Source organism: Pelodiscus sinensis, chromosome 24 (genome assembly GCF_052426305.1).
Source record: "Pelodiscus sinensis isolate ZL-2025 chromosome 24, ASM5242630v1, whole genome shotgun sequence".
Taxonomy (NCBI): Eukaryota; Metazoa; Chordata; order Testudines; family Trionychidae; genus Pelodiscus; species Pelodiscus sinensis.
In genome coordinates this window covers 16121079-16142942 of record NC_143075.1, presented here as the reverse complement: position 1 = coordinate 16142942, position 21864 = coordinate 16121079, and the positions used below count along the sequence as shown (strand labels likewise).

Below are 21864 nucleotides of genomic sequence, written 5' to 3'. Positions count from 1 at the left end.
CCAGAGATAGTCCCCTCAGGTGAGGAAGATGGCTCTGCCTCTCTCCGAGCTATCCCTGTTGAGGGGTGAAGCAGGATATGAGCCCATTAAGGTCGTGCCTGAGGGGAACCAGGAGGCATCATCCTGAATCCGCTTTTCCCACTAGAGGAACCAGGAGTGGTCTGTGGAGGTTTCTCCCCCTGCTGAGGGGGAATAAGAGTGGAATAGCAGCCAGCCAGGGAGACCTGGTAAAGAACCAGCAGGAGGAGGAGGAGAAGGAAAGGCTAGTGAGGTACTGGACTTGTTGTGCAGAATTGGAACATGTGCCTAGCCAGTGGAAAGGCTGGCCCATCCTGGCCCCATGTCGCATGAGAATGGAGCCCAGCCCACAGACAGCCCAAGGAGCTTGGCTTGTGAAATCGAACGACTCTTGTGAAGGAAAAGGGGCCTGTCCACGAAGGCGCACAAGAGAGGCAGCTGCTGGGACTGGCTTGGAGGCCGGGTTCCACAAGCTAGCGGAGGAGTAGCAACAAGATTTCCTTCAGATGCCGGGTCAGCACCACCGAGCATCACAAAGCGGGAGGAAAATCTGGCTATGGGGGACTGAGGCCCAGCATAGAATGGAGGCCGGGAAAGCGATCCGAGAATCAAGCCAAAGCAATTTCTCCTTTGGAACAGAACTTTGCGCCAAAGCAGGGCCTGCTGTCCAGACCAGCACCTACCCCCGCTTTGTGTAGCACTCAGCTCTCCTCTTGAGGTCATCCTTGGCTATGGCTACACTTTGGCTATGTCTACACTGTCGCGATCTTGCACCAAAGATATGCAAATGAGGCTAAGCGTGGAATATCGCTGAGCCTCATTTGCATATCTGAAGTGCCATTTTGCGAAAGAGACTCTTGCGCCAAAAGGAGCTGTCTATACTGCCCTTTCTTGCACAAGAAAAACCCTCTTGCGCAATGCTGCTACGCTGATTATTTTCAGGCATAACGGCATTGCGCAAGAGGGCTTTTCTTGCGCAAGAAGGGGCAGTGTAGACAGCAAAAATGGAGGCTCATTATATATGCAAATGAGGCTCGGCGATATTCCACGCTTAGCCTCCTTTGCATATCTCTGGCGCAAGATCGTGACAGTGTAGACATAGCCTATGAGTTTTGCCACAAGAGCGTATGCAAATGAAGCACAGATTAGCATTTTCTCGTGCTTCATTTGCACAATCTCTTCCAATCCATTTTTGTGCAAAAACAAGCAGTGTGAATGTTTCCTTTTTGTGCAAAAACCCCTTTTTCTGCAAGATCAATATATCTCCTTTTTTGAGGCATAAGGATCTTGCAGGAAAAGGGGGTTTTTTGTGCAAAAAGGAAACATCCACACTGCTTGTTTTTGCGCAAAAACAGATCGGAAGATATTATGCAAATGAAGTACAAGAAAATGCAAATCTGTGCTTCATTTGCATAGGCTCTTGTGGCAAAACTCATAGGCTGCGTCTAGACTAGCATGATTTTGCAAAAATACTTTTAACGGAAAAGTTTTTCCGTTAAAAGTATTTCTGCAAAAGCGCATTTAGATGGGCACAAATGCTTTTGCGTAAAAAGTGCTTTTGCGCAAAAGCATCCGTGGCCAGTCTAGATGTGATTTTGCGGAAGAAAGCCCCGATCGCCATTTTAGCCATCGGGGCTTTTTTGCGCAAAACAGTTCTTCCCTGTCTACATTGGCCCTCTTGCGCAAGTATTCTTGCGCAAGAGGGCTTTTTCCCACGCGGGAGCACAAAAGCATTTGCGCAAGAAACACTGATTTTGTACATTACGAAGTCAGTGCTCTTGCGCAAATTCAAGCAGCCAGTGTAGACAGCTGCCAAGTTTTTGCGCAAAAGCAGCTGCTTTTGCGCAAAATCTTGCCAGTCTAGACACGCCCATAGTGTAGCTGTAGCCCCTGTGGGCACTATCCATGCCTCTGCATTAGGGCTCTGCTCCAACCTGCACATGGGTCATGCCAAAGAAGTTACATCCTTCCTGGCACGTGCATGTGGAAGCATCCAGAGCCGCCTCGCCTTGCAGATGGGAAGGAGGCCTGTTGTGTCTTCCTCCCTGTACCCTGTAAAATCTTCTTGGGCAAATCCACCCTCATCTGTATCCATCTGGAAAGCCCAGAGTGCAGTGAGGTGCATGAAGTTCTTTATTTTAGCATGCAGGAATTTACCGGTCTGAATCAGACCACAGATGGAGCAGAATGCTTCCGAAAGGTTACGGAGATGTGGCGCTAGGGTTTTTGTTCCCCTCATTATAGACACGGGCCAACTTGGCTCTGGATCTGGCCTCTCACACACACTGGGTTTGTTGAAGTTTGGTTTGGGGCCTGACTCTGACTTTACCATGTTGGCTCAGGAGACTATTGGCCAGTCACCAGTTGCTGACACTTGAGAGGAAGGCAGAAATGCCCCATGCTTGGCCAAGTGTGCACCGCTACACCTCGAGACGGGAAAAAATTCTTTCTTGGTCCACACACCCATCACAATGTACTTTGCAGAATGTCTCGCAGGGCGAGCTGTGTTAGGCTGTATATTTAACAAGCAGTCCTGTAGCACCTTAGAGATTAACACATACAGATTTATATGTTAATCTCTAAGGTGCTACAGGACTGCTCGTTGTTTTTGCAGAATGAGATTGTGTTAGTCCTGCCCTAACATGTACACTGTAACTGAGGCTCCATTGGCACTCACGGATGTACATTATAATTGGTCATCCGATGAGCCACCCTGTCACGGGGCGGACACTCACCGCCACGGCACCTCCTGCTGGTAGCACTGGGAATTAGCTCATAAGCCCACCAGGTGCCTCCCTCTGGCTGTTGTCTCCCCGTGTCCTCACCCCATGCTCTCCATTCCAGACCCACATCACTCCCCGACCATGGAGTGCTCTTCAGGACACTGCCCTCCGACAGTGCCCACTCCAATGTCTCTTGGCCCTCTTCCAGGGGGAGTTCATCAGTCCCTGCACTCCGGGGTCCTCCCCTCCCAGGGAACCCCTAATTCGCCCCACACCCACCTTGCCACAGTGACCCACTGCTAGTCGTCATCTATCCCCTCACCTCAGGGGCAAACTGCAGTCTGGAATGGCCACTCATCATTGGCCAGGAGATGTGAACCTGCTGCCTTCTGTGATCCTGGCTGCCCCCCTGCAGCCCTACGACTCTCAGGCCTTGCTTCAGGCTCTGAAGCCTGGCAGTGAGGTCAGACCAGAGCTCCCCCGCCCTGCCTGCCTTTCCCCAGCCATGCTCTGTCTTGGGATGCCTCTAAGCTTCCTTAGCAGCCAGGTCCTTCTTGCTCCCCAGCTATAGCAAGTGTGTCTCCCTTCCTCCCTCCAGGAGCCCTTATTTATACAGCCCCCAGCTGGGCCCTAATTGGCAGTCTCTGCCTCAGCTGCTGGCTTTGCTCTCAGCCCTCACCCAGGGCTGGGTTTTAACCTTAAAGAGCCAGAGAGGGGCAGACGCCCTGTCACACACCCTTTTAAAAAATCCAGCCACCACTTGTTAGGTCCGGTGGGGTTTCCCCCTCCTCTTCAAACCTGGAACAGTTTGGGAACATGGGTCTATCATAGAATCCTAGAACTGGAAGAGACCTCGGGAGGTCCAGCCCCGCTGCCCTCACGGCAGGACCAAGCACCATGTAGATCATCCCTGACGGGTCTGTCTAACCTGCTCTTAAGTATCTCTAGTGATGGAGATTCCACAACCTCCCTAGGCCATTTATTCCAGGGCTTACATTCACCGACTCCAGATAACAACCGCTGCGAGATGACTGCCTGTTCCTTGCTCAGCCCTACAGGTGCGCCAGAGAATGAGCGGTACGGAACGTCACCTCCCATCAAACAGGGCTCACTGCGGTGCTCCTCCAGTGCTACCAGGCAGAGCAAGGAAGAGGGGACCAGCTTAAAATGCAAAGCCAGCAGGGTAAGTCTGTTTGCGTTATTTACCGTTTTCCCTTTGAGGTTCTTATCTCTTGACTTTTATAGTCCCATTGTCACAGCCGGTGGGGGCTTGTACAGAGACAAGTGAAAAACTGGGCAGGCGGCATGCTTCTCAACTACCCTAGGAGAGAGAGCTTTGCGCAGATAAAAATTTGTATCCGCATCTGTCGCTGCAAAAAATGAGCCACGGCTCTTTGCATCGCCATCCTCGGAAGTGGATACCTGCGGATATAAAGTAGATAGCCACAAATTTGCAGGGTTCTAGATAAAAAATGTGTATCTGTGTCCGCAGTCGTGTTTGCAAAAACGAGCTGCAGATGTCTGCATCCACACCCAGGGACGCGGATACCCATGGATATAAAGTAGATATCTGCAGATCTGCAGGACTTTGCTAATAGACCTCTCTGCCTTTTTCCCCCCACTGATAATGACTATTATCAGCCGGGTGTGTGAGTAAAGTTATTAAGCAGCATAATGCAAGATGGGTGACAATAAATCATATTCTTTAAGGTAATTAAATTGCACGGCAAAGCCTTTTTGCGTCCAATGAAACTTGGCATTCTTAAGCCTGGAATTTGTGACGAGTGGCTCAATAACAAGACAATTATAACTTGTACAGGATGGGCCGTTTAATCACCAAGTCCAGATTACCTTGTCCCAGCTGGAAATGACTGATTTTCTGCTCGGAGTTGTCATTTCATCTCCGTGATAATTGGGGATGTGAATACCCAGAAGAGACATATGTGCGCTAATGAGATAATCAATCGCATTCATTTTAAAATTATGTATGTGAGCTTAGAAATACTCTAAATAAAATAACCTTAGAAATACTCTGACACAGATAGATGCTGGGCCAGCTGTCTGCCTGAGGCATCCAGCACAATGCATCCAAAGACTCAAAGCTTTCTCTAGAAATGTCAAGGGAGGGCAGGTGCAGCACTTTTGTAGGGTTAGTATTTTATGCTGCTTTCTAGCGACCCTTACTGGCCAGTATTAGGAACTCCATTGACTGGCAGTGGCTATAAGGAGGGATCATGCTGACACATGGGCTGGAATCGCAGCTGATCCAAAGTAAAATCTTTCCTCTGATGCTGTCCTGATTAACACCGACAGAGGAACTGGCTCCGTGTTTTTAGGATTAAAGGGGAAATACTGGGGGATTTCAAAACCGGTTTTGAACATAAGAACGGCCGTACTGGGTCAGACCAAAGGTCCTTCTAGCCCAGTATCCTGTCTGCTGACAGTGGCCAGCACCAGGTGCCCCAGAGAGGATGGACCGAAGACAATGATCAAGCGATTTGTCTCCTGCCATCTCTCTCCAGCCTCTGACAAACAGAGGCCAAGTACACCATTTTATCCCCTGGCTAATAGCCTTTTATGGACCTAACCTCCATGAAATTATCTAGCTTCTCTTTAAACTCTATTATATTTCTAGCCTTCACAGCCTCCTCTGGCAAGGAGTTCCACAGGTTGACTACACGCTGTGTGAAGAAGAACTTTCTTTTATTAGTTTCAAACCTGCTACCCATTTAAAACCATGCCCTCTCCCCCTCCCCCACACTGCCCCATCCTCTTCCTTAGGAATAACAGAGAACAATGAGTAGTCCCTGAGGGAGGCCACGCCATGGTTGTTTGGAAGTACAGCGCAGGATGCAAACTGTGTAAACATATTTCAAGCCTCAATGTGAGGCTACAATTAGAGAAGCTGTTTTCTAAAGTGGGAGGAATCCCCTCTGAACAGTAACTATCAAAATGCCACCCTGGAACGTCCCTGTTTACTGTAGCTCAGTACTTGAGGTTAGATTCGCCCAGTTTACAAGCACAAAAGTATAATCTCTCTATATTTTAGAAGTTAGTGTGTCTGTCTGTGTGTCCGTCTGTGAGTCTGTTTGTTCAAGAAGTCCTCCTAAATGGTAAAAGCTAGGACCACCACATTTGGTAGGCAGCTTCCTCTTATCAAAGCAAAGTCAGAGTTTGGTTCTGCCCGGAAAATGGGACGTGCCTGGAATCTGATTGTTTTCCATAACGTAGAAAGGGAGGGGGGAAGAGAGAGGAGGGATGTGGTCCTCACAGTCACCACTGTGGGCAGCAAGTGCAGGAGAGAGCTATCCTACAGTGGTCACGGAGGGCAGCAGCACCACCAATGACGTGGCCAGCTGGGGATGGGGCTCAGCCATCTTGCCTGGTGGCCTCCCTGGATAAAATCCTTCCCTCCCATCCCACCACCCCACTGATGCAGCCCTCTCCCCCCACAGGAGCATCACCAGGGCCAGCCACCCACAGAACCCACCGCGCACCCCCACCCCAGGGCCAGCCTGTGCAGACCTCCCCCTTTCACCCAATCCCCACCTGGATCAGGGAGTGCCAGCAGGGAAGGCTTGTGCGCCTCCCCCCCTTCTCCCTCTGGGCCCAGGAAACACCAGTCGGGGAGATCTGCATGGTACCCCCTTATCCCCATCCCATGAGCTGGGCCCAGGGAGCCCTAGTCCAGAAGAGGCCTGTGCAGCCCCAACCCCGGGCTGGCTCCACACTGCAAACCCCGGGTGGGGCCCCACCCCCTCTGTCCCTGAGCTGGGCCCCTCTTCTCCCCCCCTCGGCCAGACCTGGGCAGGGCTGAGTCAGCCCTAGTAAATTCCTAACTGCCACCCTTGCCAACTGAAGGCCTAACTCTGCCGCCTTGACTCACGCTGCCTCTGGAGAGCCAAGGGGAGTAAGATCAAACCAGGGAGCCAGATCTGCGGGGCAAAGACGAGCCAGATGGGGAGTCACTTTCCTGCTTATGACTTGCTTTTTCTTGCTCAGCACAAATGCAGCCCTGCTAGCCTGACTCAAGCGCACAGGCTCGTCTCCTCCTAGACCAGCCAATCCAGCTCCTGGGGAGTGAGCTGGATTGGGCCCTGTCTCGGGACTCAACAGAGGTCCGTGCCATTTTGATGACTGAATCCTGATGAACTCTAGTGGTGCAAGAGGCAGAACTCATAGGAGGTGTCAGGCCGGGCCAGATCCTCAGCATGTGTAACTCAGCGTCGCTCCCTTGGTTCCAGTGGAGCGGTGCTGGCTTACACCAGACAAGGATCTTGCCCTCGGGGGGGTGTCTACTCCGCAATTAAGAGCCCTGTGCAAGTCTCTACAGAGCCCAAGTCAGTTGGCAGGGGCCAGCTGCAGGTTTTTAATTGCAGTGTTGGTGGGGCGATGCAAGGGGCCACACGCCCTCCCAAGCGCCATGGGTAGGAGGAGCAAGGGGCCAGCCAGCAGACAGTGGGGCCAGAATCCCTGGACATCTGAGGGTGGGGGCCTGGCACCAGCAGCAGGGGTCCACATACACACACACACACACACACCTCGCATTCACCGGCAGCGGTGGGGGAAGTGGAACAACATGACCCCAGCCCACTCTGCTCTCCTGGTGCATCACTGGGGGAGGGGCAGGACCACCCCCACACCCACTGGCGGGAAGAGGAGTGACGTGGCCGGAGGAGCAGAGCAAGGTGGAGTCTGAGATGGAGGGGGATTGTCCTGGCTCATCCCCGAGCTTGGGGGGGTGTTACGTGGCTGGTGACCCCTTTGTCACCCCTCACCAGTCACCCCTGAGTGTCCACATACCCTCAGATTCCAAAGTGAGCTTTCAGTGCTGGCAATTAGAAAAACAACCCTTCGATGTACATACTGAGTCCGTTTGGATCCAGAAGCTCTTGACGGCTGCAACTCCGCAGCGATGATGTCGTTACAATCCAACTTCTGACTGAAAGTGGATTTTGACTGAGCTTCCGGTCGGTTCTTGAGTAAACCGCTCTGGTGCCCCCCCTCGCTCCAGGGCCTTGGTGTGCATCCTGCCTCTTTCACCCCATGCCAATATTGTCCTCCGCTTCTTCTGCTTTCATTTGCAGCTCCCCCTGGGGAAGATCGGAAGGGGATTCAGCGGGAAAGACCCTGATTTCCATGACGACTACGGCTCTCTCAAAAACGAAGAGTGCTGTGAGGAGCTGAAGCTAAGCAGGCCCGAGCAGTGCCGCTTAGAACGCTTTGGTAGCCTGGAAGTCACCAATGTGTAATGAACTGGACTGTCCAGGCAAGACAGGACTTGCTGAAATCGGCAGGAACATTGACCCGGAAAGGGGAAGGAATCCGGAAGAGAGAGACTGAAACACACACTTCTTTGGTTGTACATATTGTAGCCGTTGCTAGAGGAAACGTTCAAATCTAACATGTGGCATGTCTTTGTCAAAAGTGTCTGCATTGTGTTAACACTGGGGGACCCAGCTAAATCCAGTATCGATCCCCTATAGCAGAGGTGAGGTACCTATAGCCCGGGGGTCAGATTTGGCTCCCAGCATGTTTGGATCTGGCCCCCTGAGGCTCTGGGATCCCCCCCTCCTGCATTAGGGAGCCGGTGATGGTGCTCTAGCCCTGCGGCCCTCTCCCAGCCAGACCCCACACCTCCCCTTCCACTCCTGCATCCTACCACCTGCTCAGCCCCATCAACCCCCAACTCATGCCTGCACCTTCCTTCCTGCCCAGACCGCACATCCAAAGCCCACTTCCCACATCCCGGCTCCTTCCCACACACTTAACTCCTCATTTTTGGCCCCACCCCAGCGTGTAGGGGGGGCCCCACAAAATCTACCAGCCTGGGCCCCTCTAGGCACTGATGTATGACAGGAATGTGGGGAGTGTCTTTCTCCTTCTCAGTTGGGGGGTGTTGGGGCTCTTTTTTTTTTTCTTCAATTTTATGTGGCCTCGGTCTGATTTTTCTGTGGTCAGCGGCCCCTGACCCAAAAGCGGCCCCTGACCCCACCTCTGCCCCATAGGAAATGCGTTCCAGCAAGCATTCCAGAAACTGTTCAGAGAAGAACCGGCCCCTCTAGGAAATGGTAGCAATGGCCAGCCAATGACCGGACTGATCCATTCTTCTCTCTGGGTGGGCCCCCACAAATACATGGACTGTGAGACGGCCAGCTTGAACCAGGCAGGAACCACCCGCCCCGGGGAGATGGCTTCTAGTTGTCATGACCCAGCATCAGCCCGTCAGCTTTGTCTGTCGCGTTAGCATCACACTGGGGAGGAAGGATAGAAAGAGAAGAGGAAATCCGAGGAGAAGAAGAAATTCAATGAATGAAAAACAACATTGGAACGGGGGGGGGGGGGGGGGGGACACTGGAAGGGCATGGCCCTTTAGGGCCCCCTCCATGCTGTCACAGACCTTCATTATGCAAAGTGGCAGGCCTGCCTATGTGGGGAGACAAGGGGGCCAGGTCCCCGGGGACCGGCAATTCACAGGGGCCCGGGGCTCCCGGCTACTGTGACAGCGGTAGCGACCGGAGCTCTGGGCCCTTTAAATTGCCGCTGGAGTGCCATACTGCATGCTCTGTGCAGCTTTGAGGGCTGAGGGGAGGGATTAATGCTGTGGTTTGGGTGGTGCTGAGGGCTGGCTGCCCCACTGTGCCCCTTCCACCCAAGGCTACACTCCTTCCACGGCATGGAGCTGCTCCCCTTTCTTTCCCGGGGCCCGCGGATGCTGTCAGCTCCCCTGCCAACTGGTGAACACCTGCTGGCAGCACTCGACACTCATTGAGATGAATAGGAAGTGAGGCAGTTAAACACCTCCCACTCAGGACCTGGAAGGATCAGGCCCTTGCCTTGTTCTCCCGTGCATAGCTCCTGCAGCGAGCAGGACTTCAGCCCTACCGTGGATAGGTTAGGTGGTAATGTCAGGCGAGGGCAGTGCTCCTGTCATCTGAGCATTTGTGCAGCAAGAAAGCAAACACCTGACTCAGCTCTCAGCTTCTGGGAGACTCGCAGCTTCCAAAATTGAGAGAGAGCATCTGTAGGAGCAGCCCTGTCCTTTCAGCCTGCAGTGCCGGTGATTTCACAAACGCGGGCATGCTTAGTCAGTGCCCGGCTGGGATATCTGCTTGGAAGCACCTGCTGCTGCCAGAAGCAACGCTGGTGAGTCCATAAGTGACAGTGCGAACCAGTGTCTCAGCACGGCATGAGGGACATTCAATGGGGGGAGGAGAAGAGCTCAGAGAGCTTTTTACAAAGCTAAAGAGAGGCTTGGTTCTGATATCTTGTCTGATTCAAACCTTGCTAGACACATTCGAGCTTCTTATAATAGTTCCCTTCCCTCCCTACGAATGATTGTTTAGACAAGTATGGCATAGAATGGCTGCTGTCTTCCTCCCCAGAGGTGGATGCATTTCAGCAGTGGCAAAGCAATCCCTTCACTGCAGTCTGTAAAGCACTTTGGGGACTCTCTGGATCAATGCTGCTGTACTGTTATCGTGGTGGTCTTACTGTGGTACGATTGTTGCTATAAATTCCTGAGTACAAAGGATGTGTTAGTTCTCTTATTAGAAAGAAGTCATGGGAGCTCATGCGGGCTCTGTGTTCTACGTCAATGTTTTCTTTTGGTGAAACATATTGTCGGGCAGGCAGCTGTTGTAGTTTTTTTTTTATTCTGAGATCATCATTACACATAATGGCCTAACTCAGGGGTGGCCAACCCGTGGCTTGTGAGCCACATGTGGCTCTTCAAAGAAAAAATTGCGACTCCCGCACCCGCGCCTGAGCTCCCGCACCCGCAACTGTTCTGCGTTGCCCTGCTCTGACCTTTTTTCCTTGTCTGGTCAGGGCGCCACTTGTGGCAGCGAGATGTGATGCTGCGGACGACAGAAGCCTGCATGGGCTACACATGGCTGTTAAAGGGACAGCGATGTAGTGGGTGTTTTTTTTTTTTTTTTGCTCAACAGTGTCTTTCCCTCGGCTCTTTGTGGTGTATCCACCACTATTTTGGCTCTTTGTCTGTAACCACTCCTGGCCTACCTCCTCAGCTCTGCTAGTTTCCACCATCTAAGGGTCTGGCCCAGTACAGTCCCGCAGCTTGCTCAAGGCTCCACAAAGAGGAAAGATCAATTTCACACTTTTAAGGCCACGAAGTAGATGTCAGACAATAGTCTGTCAATGCAGCTCTCTGGAAAACGGAGATGAAGAGATTCCCTGGCACCGCAAGGTTCATTAGCATGAATGGCAAAAAATGAAAGGCGGGGAGAAGATCAGGAAGCTGGCATATGAAACTCAAATCTCTATGTGAAGGAGAACACCACTTACACTCATATTTCCTGCTTAAATATCTCTCTCTCTCTCAGGTATTGAGCAGGACAAACAGGTATTTAGAAAAAGGAATATTAAATATGCTGTGCTAAATTCTGATCTCAACTCACAGACATGTAGCGACACAGTCATGGGAGCCAGCACCTCCGAAAATCAGGCTGAATATGGATTTAGGAACCATCAGATCAACTAACGTACTAGACACAGCATTTGCTTAGGGCAGAGATGGGGAACCTCAGGCCTGGGAGCTGGATGCGGCCCCTGGCTTGCTTGGATCCGGCCCCCAAGGCTCAGGGCCCTCCCCCAGCTTTAGGGAGCCTGTGCTGGTGCTCCAGTCCTCCTGCTGCCCTCCACGGGGCTGGAGCACACAAAATCTACTATGCTGGCCCCCCCCAGGCTCTGGTGTGTGAGGGGAATATGGGCAGTGTCTTTCCCCTTCTCAGACAGAGGCCACAGTGAGGGTTTTTTAACTTGTGTGTGGCCCTCGACTGATTTTTCAGTGGGTCAGTGACCCCTTACCCAAAAAGGGTTCCCCACCCCTGTGCTAGGGGCATATGCACCTAACTCCCATTGAATCGATGATGCTGTTGCTCAGTGATGATCTTTCATGTCTACCTGCATCATTGAGCACCCAAACAGCTTTAAAAATCTGGTCCATAGGCCCCAATTCAGCCTGTGAGCAATCCTGCTGATTTCCATAGGAGCACTTGTATGCTCAAACTTAGGTACCTGCGTAAGTATTTAGGTCTTAGGTGGCACATCAATCTTGTGTGTTTTCTGCGCAGGAGTGAATTTTGATTTCAGAGCCCAACTCTGCAGTTGCTCCATGGGCATGCTCCTGGAATTCAATGGGAAAACTCACATTTTTAGCTGGCTTTGCATCAGGCCCTCACACAATTCCTTAACGAAGGGCCTGATCATAAGCTTGCAACCAATGTGAGGTTTTTTCCATTGACATCAATGGATTTTGGATCAGGCACTTATGTTTTAATCCGATACTAAGATTTACTGAATTCTCTAGGAAAATCTGTTGTCCAAAGGCCAACTTTGCATTTAATGAGTGAGCTCCTTCAACAACCAAAAGAGACTATTCGGTGAGTGCGACGCTTCCATTTGCTCTTTCTCTAAGAAAGGAACCTTGACTTGTGTGGCATGTGAACGCTATTTCAACATCATGGGTTTGTTCACTTATTGTTTTAGTAACCATGGGGAATGTATTGAGATGAGGAAAATGTTTGTAACCAATTTTCTCCACAAAAGTGTAACCTCAAAAATCATTCCACTTACTGAGTCACATACTATCCTACTCCTTTGTTGAGTACAGTGGCTTCAAATGTCCCTTTGAATAGCCTATTTGTTTACATGTTGAGAGCTCACCTGGGGACAATTTCCTTTGTTATCAGGAAGGTGTTTATCATCATATATTTGACTCTCCCGGAGCCCCAAAAGAGAGAGAAACCTGCCAGGGGCAAAGTAAGCAGCCCAAAGAGTCAAAGACTGGAGCTACCCTTAAAAATATATCAACAATTTTAAATTTATGGAGATTGCCTATCTCCTACAACTGGAAGGGACCTTGAAAGGTCATTGAGTCCAGTCCCCTGCCTTCACAGCAGTAGTATAGATATAGGATGAAAGAAGCTATTTCGATATCATGCAAATGAACTAGGATACACATCAGACAGTTGTACTGCTCGGGCGGGGAGGGAGGTGGAGGAGCAGACAATGGAGAGGAGGGCACATAGCAAAGGCTCCGTAAGGACGACAGAGCTGATTCTGTCCTTTGATATGTGAGAGTCTCAGTGGCTTAAGGGAGGAGAAAGCCACTGGTAATGGGCCACAGAGAGACAAGCAAGGAGGGAGGAGTAAATCTGTTTCAAAAGGCAGAGTTGAGAGAGATGAGAAAAAACAAACTGGGTCTAGCTAAATCAATTGTACATATAGGAATCATGGCTCCTGCCAAATGCAGACAGCTCTGTGGAGAAAGGCAACAGGTGTTTAACAGAATATAAGTGTAGGGAGAAAGCATGTAATCACTACATGGGAATTTGGCAAGGAAATATCACTTAATGTTCCAGTAGACACTTCTGTTATTTCATGCTTGGTACAGGTTGCATCTCTTGGGTCTAATTTTCATCAGTACGGCCTAGTTTTCTTTCACTGTTATAAAAGTGATAGCAGGGTCAGCTCTCAACATTCCCTTCCAATTGTTACAGAGCTGACTTGGCTTCGGTCCACTGTTTCTAAAAACATCCAGCCTTGGATGATATTCAGCTTTACCGAACAGGAGCAGAATGGGAAACTGAGAGCACAAGGAGCTTATTTACTCTTCGCTTTGTTGCCAGCTTTCAGAGCACCACTCAGGAATTGCTAGGCATTAATCACACATTTGGAAAGAAACTCAGCAGAATCTGAAGTATTAATTAAGTGCATACTTTCAGTCTGACAGTTAATGGTCACATTTTTGATGGACTAAATACCAATTTAAATGCATAAGTTCTCAAAATTAGTAACATTGCAAATGAATAAAATGTATGTTGTGTCTTCCTCTATGGCTAGTCCATGTAGCACATGTAACAGTCCACTACCGCTGCCAGCTAGTGGAGCTGCTCCTATAGATCAGGTTGGCATGATCCAACAGCCCTCATAAATACTACATAACCAATTAGGAGAGGAAATGCAGATTCAGAGATATAGCTATATTCAGGGAGGTAGATCAAGTTCTGGGCTTTAATGCTTGGCGTTCTGAGTAGAGCAGTGGGTGAATGGAAGTTCCATTTTGTGCAGAATTTTGAGATTTCTAAATTTAAAGCTTCATTCCAAACAGGAGCAAAACAGAAAACTCCGACATTTTCTGTGATGGAAAATTCCAGGGGGGAAATAGTTTCAGGTCACTCGAAACATTTCATTTTGACAAATGGAAATGTTTCACTGCAATATATAATAAAATGCAAAATCAAAACAAAGTCATTTCAAAACAAAAGTTTAAATCGCTTGTTCCAAAAAAAGGACAAACCCAGAAATGTACATTCTCTGAACTATTTCCCCCTGTTTCCTTCCTGAACAAAATTCTAGTAGAATTGATTCAATTTCCCAAAATGTTTCAATTTTGCTGGAAATGCATAGTTCCGAAGGAGTATGGTTCCATCAAAGTTTCTCTGACCAGCCCTACTTCTGAGTTCAGACCCTTGGATTGAGCAATGGTGGCATTTGTTACCTCCAGACTGGACTTCCAAAGTGCTGTGCATGGAGGATTTCCCTACCTGCACCCCAAGAAGACATCATCCCGACCAAAGCTCGGGATAAAGGAATTTTGCTCACAACAAAAATCCTGACATGATTTCCCCAGTCTGAAGGCTGCCATCTTGAAATCATACCCTAACATGACACAACTATCCAGAGTGAAGAAACAAGAAGGGGTGTATAGCCCTGCACTCCTTAAGTCATGGCAATGCTCCCATTGATGCTTGGCTTCCAGGGAGTGATTTGCATGAGTACATTTTGGATGGGCAGGATGGACCTTCACCTAATCAATGGAGGCAGTACTGCCTGCTTTGTTGTCTGACAAAAATCTTGCCTGCCAATTCATGCTAAGAGCGAATTAAAGCAGTAACAAGCCCCAGAAATTGGAAGCAACCCAGATCCACCAGTGAGTCAGAGGCCAACTGGTGTGGGGCTGATGGCTCATGGTTACGTGCTGGGTTGGGCTTGTCTTGTTTTACTTGGGAAGAAGATTAAGAACTGGGAGGGGGAGGGAGGCAAGAGCCTGTAGTTCCATAAAGAAAGAATTTGTCTAGGCAACCCTGTGGAACACACAGGCTACGTCTACACTGGCATCCTTTTCCGGAAATGCTTAAAACAGAACAGTTTTCCGTTATAAGTATTTCCGGAAAAAACGCGTCTATATTGGCAGGATGCTTTTCCGGAAAAGCTCTTTTGTAATTTTCGCAATCGGGACTTTTTTGCGGAAAACACTACTGTGCTGTCTACACTGGCCCTTTTCCGGAACAGTTTTCCAGAAAAAGGACTTTTGCCCGAACGGGAGCAGCATAGTATTTCCGGAAAAGCAGCTGATTTCTTACAGTAGATCGTCAGTGCTTTTCCGGAAATTCAAGGGGCCAGTGTAGACAGCTGGCAAGTTATTCCGGAAAAGCGGCTGATTTTCCGGAATAAGTGGCCAGTGTAGACACAGCCACTGTGTCCTAGTTTCACCTCTAGAGGTAGAGGGGTTGTAATTTGCACCCTTTGGTGTCACAGTGGTCAGCGGCATCACACTCTCCCATTTCCAGGGGATTCTGCTTCTAGGCAGCTTTCAACTCCGCTCGACCCCGCTGGAAGCACGATGTACTGACTCAGGGTCGGGAACGGGGTGTGACTAAAAGTAGGTGATTTGATGAACGCCGCTGGGTTCATATGCACAGGAAACTGCCGTCTGACTTTTAAGGCCTTAAGCAACAAGTAAAATCGAGTTCCTATGGACAAGCTGCAGGCAGGTCTCGTCTGATGAGACTTCAGCTCTTCTTTGGCCCCTTCCTCCCCCCCGGCATGAAAAGATGCAAATGAAAACACAGCCTCAGCTGATTCTGAGCCTTAGATATAATTTCTGAGCCCCACCAGAGTCAGTGGCCTTTCAGTGGAGTTTGGATTAAGGCCTTTAAAATCAAACAGCAGTATGATGCCACTAAATCAAATCCTTAATAACTGCAGCAGGATGAACGGTCCAAACTCTCTGGAAGAAAGCACTGCCACTAGACATAGATGCAAGTGATCATAAAAGGGTTGCCATGTTCCAAGCACCTAGCTGAAGATGGGGAATGCCATGCTGCCTCTGCATGTACAGACAGCCTGACTGCATAGTGCTGGGAGAGTTAAGATCCAGGCCTCCCTGCAGAATGGCAGTCAGGTGTGGCAAGCCCCAGTTAAGGGACACGTGCCGGTCAATGGGAGGTAAAACTGGACATAGTCTTAATCACCACACAGCTTGCCAAGTCAGCCAGCGTGAGCGATGCTGCACCGGTTCAGCTCCTAGACTGATCCAACTGGTCCTTCTTTTCCATTGGGTTGCCTGCCAGTCACAGGTTGGAACAGTTTAGGGCCAGGGTTTTTCATTTGGGCTTTGTATTATGCTGCAGAGGAGTGGTGAATAATTGGCACCATAGGTGGGCCTGGAAATTTCCCCACCCTATCCCTGCTCCAACTAACTTTGAACAATCCACAACACTGTGGTGTGCTACCATAGAAAAACTGCAGCTATGATTTTGTTTTATGACATCAGGTCACAGACGGTACATGTTTATGAGACAGTGGTAGCTGGTAAGTGTGTCCCTGTGGCTCTATGTTTCCAAAGGGTATATTACCCCTTGCAAACCACAGGAACGAGAGGCCAATAGGCAGTTGCGTTACCTGCCCGAAGACTAAAAAAAAGCAACCTGCCATTGATTGAATGGGCTACACTATTCAGACAAAACTCTATGTGAATGGAAAATTGTATTGGCAGCAAAATCAACAAATGCTGCAAGTTTTTTTGCTAGTTCAGTAAAGAGAGGATTATACAAATGAGAGAAGAAATTGAGAAATGATTGTCCCACATATTAGGGCTGCTATTGATGGGTGGGATGGTCTCTCTATGGGAATCAGGCATAGCCCCATCTCTGACTAATTAGTTGCCTATCAAGGGATGAGATAAGATCAACAAGCAGCTTAGTTGGAGGCTGGGAGGGAGCTGTAAGGAGGGAGTTGCAGGAGATCCTGGATCAGAGAAAACACAAGAATGGTGACAGGCCTGGCCAGTAAACCTAGGCTGTGTCTAAACTGCATCCCTTTTCCGTAAAAGGGATGCAAATTAGACATATCGCAATTGCAAATGAAGCGGGGATTTAAATCCCCCCCGCTTCATTAGCATAAAAATGGCTGCCGCTTTTTTCCGGCTCGGAGCTTTGCCGGAAAAAAGCGCCAGTCTAGACGCGGATCTTTCGGAAAATAAAGCCTTTTCCGAAAGATCCCTTATTTTAAGAGGGATAAGGGATCTTTCGGAAAAGGCTTTATTTCCGAAAGATCCGCGTCTAGACTGGCGCTTTTTTCCGGCAAAGCTCCAAGCCGGAAAAAAGCGGCAGCCATTTTTATGCTAATGAAGCGGGGGTGGGGGATTTAAATCCCCGCTTCATTTGCAATTGCGATATGTCTAATTTGCATTCCTTTTACGGAAAAGGGATGCAGTCTAGACACAGCCCTGCTGTCTCAGCAGAAGCAGCCTTCTGAAGCAGTAGGCCTTAGGAGGGACCAGGCCACAGGGCCTGGATCACCTATCTGACTGATATTGGACTGTATCTGAACAATAAAAGCACTGCGAGGACAAAGGAAGGAACTTCGGATACTGATGGAAATTCCTTTGATACACTTGGCTGGTAAGTTGCACTGTGCGTTTACATGAGTTGGAGAAATTAAGGCAGAGGCAGAGTCTAGTGCTGGGTTTGGGGAGATCCTGTGACAGCTCTCTATTGCCTATTGAGATCACTGTACAAAAAATGGATAGGTCCATATGAAATCTCCAGATGAATGAGGCACGAAGTTTAAATAAACGTCAATTGTAATACACAGCAAGCTTTTTTAATGCACAGATATCAGTGTCACAGATAATGGTGGCAAGGGGGCTACAGCCTCACCTGATGTCCATTGTGACAGGTCCATCTGAGGAAATGGTGTGTGCTTTTAGTCCACTACAACTAGAGCCACATGCTGTGACATCCCATTGTTATTTATGAACGTATTTTAGTGGGTTCCATGCTGGGTCACTAACCTGGGAGTCAGGGGAGTTGTGTTCTGTCCTTAGCTCTTCTTCAACTCATTGTGTGATGTCAAGCAAGTTATGTAGCCTCTCCGTGCCTCAACTTCCACACCTGAAAAATGGGAACAATAACGTGTAAGTGTCTTTTAAAAAATACATATCCAGTGTTGGTGCAGCCGCATCAGTCCCAGGATACTAGAAAGACAAAGAGGGGTAACAAGCTTGTCTCTCTCATCTCATTGGCTCAATAAAAGAATATTACCTCACTCTCTTGTGTTTCTCTCTCTTTTTAAACTGCTTTGAGATCTACAAATGAAAATCTCTGTGTAAAATCTAAGAATTAGAGAAGTCTGATGTCGTATTCTGGAAGGAAGAGGCTGGATCAGGATTTCAGACTTATCTTGATACCATGCCAAACTTTGGGAATTTGTAGAGCTGTATTAGAGCTGGGTCTTGCGGTACAATTTTGCCTCTAAAAAAATTCTGGTGTTCCTTGGTCTAGTCGCTCATGGGGACACTGAACATAGAATGGTCATGCTGCATGTCTGCTAGATAAGTACAATACTCCTATCTGCCTAATTCTGCAAAAGTATCTAGTGATTTGGGAGAGGGCTCACCACGAGATACCTTAAGAAGGGTTGATTTTCTGGACATGCTGAGATGCTGACCTCTGAATATCAAGCTCCTTTAAGATGTTTTGAAATGGACACCCAAAAATTGAGGCCTCTGGAATCACTATTCAGTTCTAACTAACCTCAAGGTTTTCTGTAGCTATTTTCATCAGCATAGCAAGCTCTTTCTTCCATGAGGTGTGTTCAGCATACTGTAGTCTGGTCTTTTAGATATGTTCTACTTGCTGTGAATGGGAAACAACAGAAAAAATGAAATAAACAGTGTCTGAATTTCTCAACCATTTAAATAATTTTCCACTGATTGATCAAAACTTCACATCTCGTGAACTGTGGCTGCGTCTAGACTGGCAAGTTTTTCCGCAAAAGCAATTGCTTTTGCGGAAAAACTTGCCAGCTGTCTACACTGGCTGCTTGAATTTCCGCAAGAACACTGACTTCCTACTCTCTGAAATCAGTGCTTCTTGCGGAAATACTATGCTGCTCCTGTTCGGGCAAAAGTCCTTTTGTGCAAAGCTTTTGCGCAAAAGGGCCAGTGTAGACAGCTCAGATTTGTTTTGTGCAAAAAAGCCCCATCTTGAAATCTTTTCATATGCAGACCCCTTTTTGTTCTGATCTCAGGTAGTTTGCTAATCAAACTATCTGTTTACCTGCAAACCTTCTTTGTGCTGCCAGCTAGGGCATTTGCACCACAGACACTTTCTGGCTTGCTTTTAGATTCAAAGCTGTCTGTAGCTTTGTCTTAAAAGGGGACACAATAACTTTTGCCAGAAATTTACAGTTTTGAGGTTTTACTTTTAAGTCCTGCTCTCTCTCACAGCAACCTGAAAAGGAAATTACAACCCGTTGTGGTTCCTGGAGCCTTCACAGGATTTTGATTTGTTTGCAGTTTTTACCCCTTCTACCATATACATGGCATGCCACAGGAAAATGTGCAATCTTTGTTTATAACATTACTTAGCCATATTGCACTTTGCATAGGGTGTAACTCTATCTTTTATGCACACAGAATTTTCATGTACTATAATTAAACAACTTGGACTGAAATGGTTTTACTGAAAATAAACCAAACCAAATTGTTTTAAGCATATAAAACAATTCACTAACCTACAAAACAGGAGTTCTAGATCTTAAAAACCTCACCTCCTATTTACACTATATTTACACACAGATACATGCATATATTCTCTGAATATTTCTAACACTATTTCTACATAGCTGTACAAAGATTACATTCACTTTTATTCATTTGGGGGTAGTTAAGTTCCAATAGAAAACCCCTTAAAGTTCTTTTAGCAGTATCTGTAATCAAATGTATGGATTTGAGTCAAATTTGCCTGGATTATTTACAGACATTCTTTTGGAAAAGGGCCCATTTTTCCTTCAGAATGGCTGCAAAGAAACCACAATTTTCCTATAGCATTTTAGCATTTTCACAACTGCTCAATTTCTTTCATTCTCTGTAGAGTTAAATTCTCTGTGGGTTTTCTTTTTTTTAAAACACTTTCTTATCCCTTAAAATGAAAACTGACCTTTTTTCAGATATTACTCTCGTAAGTACTGTTTTAAGGATTTAGATTTCCAGTACCTGTACTTACTGCTTTTTCTCAGTTCTACCACAAGGCCTTCAATCTATCTTTTACCTGCCTGCTTTCTGGGCCTGATCCTGTTTTTCTTGCTAAATGGAAAGTGGCTCCTTTCCACAGGCTCAGGCTTTGTCCCGTTACCAGTTTAGCAAGGAGGGTGGCCTTGTTCACTAAGCCCCATACCTCCTGGTCCTTTTCTTAAGCATATTCCTGAAAAATCTGCGAGTTGCTTTAACTCTCAGTACCCTTCCTCAAGGGAATCTAGCTGTGTCTGGGTACTGAGGGCCGTGCATTTCTACCTCTCCACTTCTGCAGCAGAGGTTTTTATATTTTTCAGTTTCATATTTGCATTCTTATATTCAGTCAATTTGAGAAACACCTCATTACAGGTTTTAGAAGCCAAACTGCAGCTGCTTCCTTTTCCATTGGAGTTGAGGGTTTATATATCCATAAGTAGTTAGCCAATTTGTCTTCTAGGTCTGAAATTGTATGGACATCAGCTAACACTTGATCAGATCAAGGGCTATGTCCGAATTTTTGCAAGATTTGTTCAAAAGGGGTAACATCTTTTACAAATGCCAATTTCTCAGTCTCCTCTCTGGGAACCTTCTTAAAAGACTGCTTACGTTTAAACATTTTCTAGTATACCCAACCTCCTATTGGGACTAAAATAACAATACCAATAACTCTTAGTATACCCAGCCTCCTATTGGGACTAAAATAACAATACCAATACCTCTTCTTTTTCTGGAGCAAGAACTTTACTTCTCCTCCCTTCCTTCTAATGCCGGCACTCTACGACCAGGGAGGAGTGAGAAAGCTACTTCTCCTCCTCTCTTTACCCGGCCTTCTACAATGTGGAGAAATCCCTGAGATATTATATTTTGTATTAAGATCTTGTCCTTTTAGATATATCTTTAAGTGTTCTTATAGAATCTCTGTAACATTTCTCCTATAACTTTGTATTAAGATATATAGCTCTTGTAAGAAAAATGTCTTTTGAGCTCTCCCCTTTCCTTGATTACCCTGTTGAAATGAAGGAGGTGTGAATGGAGAATGAAAGGGGAGCAGTTGCAAGGGTGGAGAAGGTCTGGGAGCCAGATCCAAGACAATGCCTGCAAAGTGAGCTCATTAAGAAGACTGGACATACAGACGCCTTGGGAGTCGAGCAGAAAGTGCCTGGCCTTGGAAGAACTCTCTTTGAAGCAGCATTATAAATAGGAGGCATCTTGCAGAGGGACCCCGGGTTTTCATCTTGTCAACATGGGAGCATCGATCCGGATTGGCAGAAACCTGGCTCCACCCCCTCCCCCATCTAACTCACCTGGCCAGTGCAGTTAGGGGGAGCAACTTTTGGTAACAAGATGGAGTGTGCTTGTATATGTGTGAGAGTGCATGAGTGTGATGTATCATATGCATATGATAAGTACTGATTATTCTATGTGTGATCAATAAATGTGGCATGTTGCCTTATCCCTCTGAAAAAGATCCCGAGTACTTCTTTTAAGTACAACACCCTCATGTCCTTTAGTCAGACTGTCAGCTCATTTCAAGAATTTTACCAAGAGGCAAAATACAGGACTATGTAGCACTTTAAAGACTAACAAGATGGTTTATTAGAGAGGGTATGTTTGTTTGTTTTGGGGTTTTTTTGGTTGTTGTTTACACAGGAAAGAAATATTTCATCTACTACTAAAATGCAGCCACCTCTGGGTTGTGACACAGCATCAGTTTAACAATACACAACAGCACGATACATTAGTTTAAGAGAGGAGGTGAAGAATACTGGATCTATATAAGGAGGAGGAAATAATAAC

General features: G+C 47.6%; 1 protein-coding gene across 7 annotated transcripts in view; it reads left to right on the top strand.

Annotated features, from left to right (window-relative positions):
* Positions 1-8553, top strand: part of KAZN (kazrin, periplakin interacting protein) — an 844711-nt gene extending 836158 nt beyond the window's left edge. For all 7 annotated transcript variants that reach the window (XM_075906495.2, XM_075906499.2, XM_075906496.2 and 4 more), the window contains 2 exons: positions 3792-3924; positions 7829-8553. In XM_075906495.2, coding sequence (XP_075762610.2) covers positions 3792-3924; positions 7829-7993 — 298 coding nt within the window. In that variant the 3' untranslated portion in view covers positions 7994-8553. The remainder of the gene's footprint in view (positions 1-3791; positions 3925-7828) is intronic.
* Positions 8554-21864: the final 13311 nt, after the last annotated feature.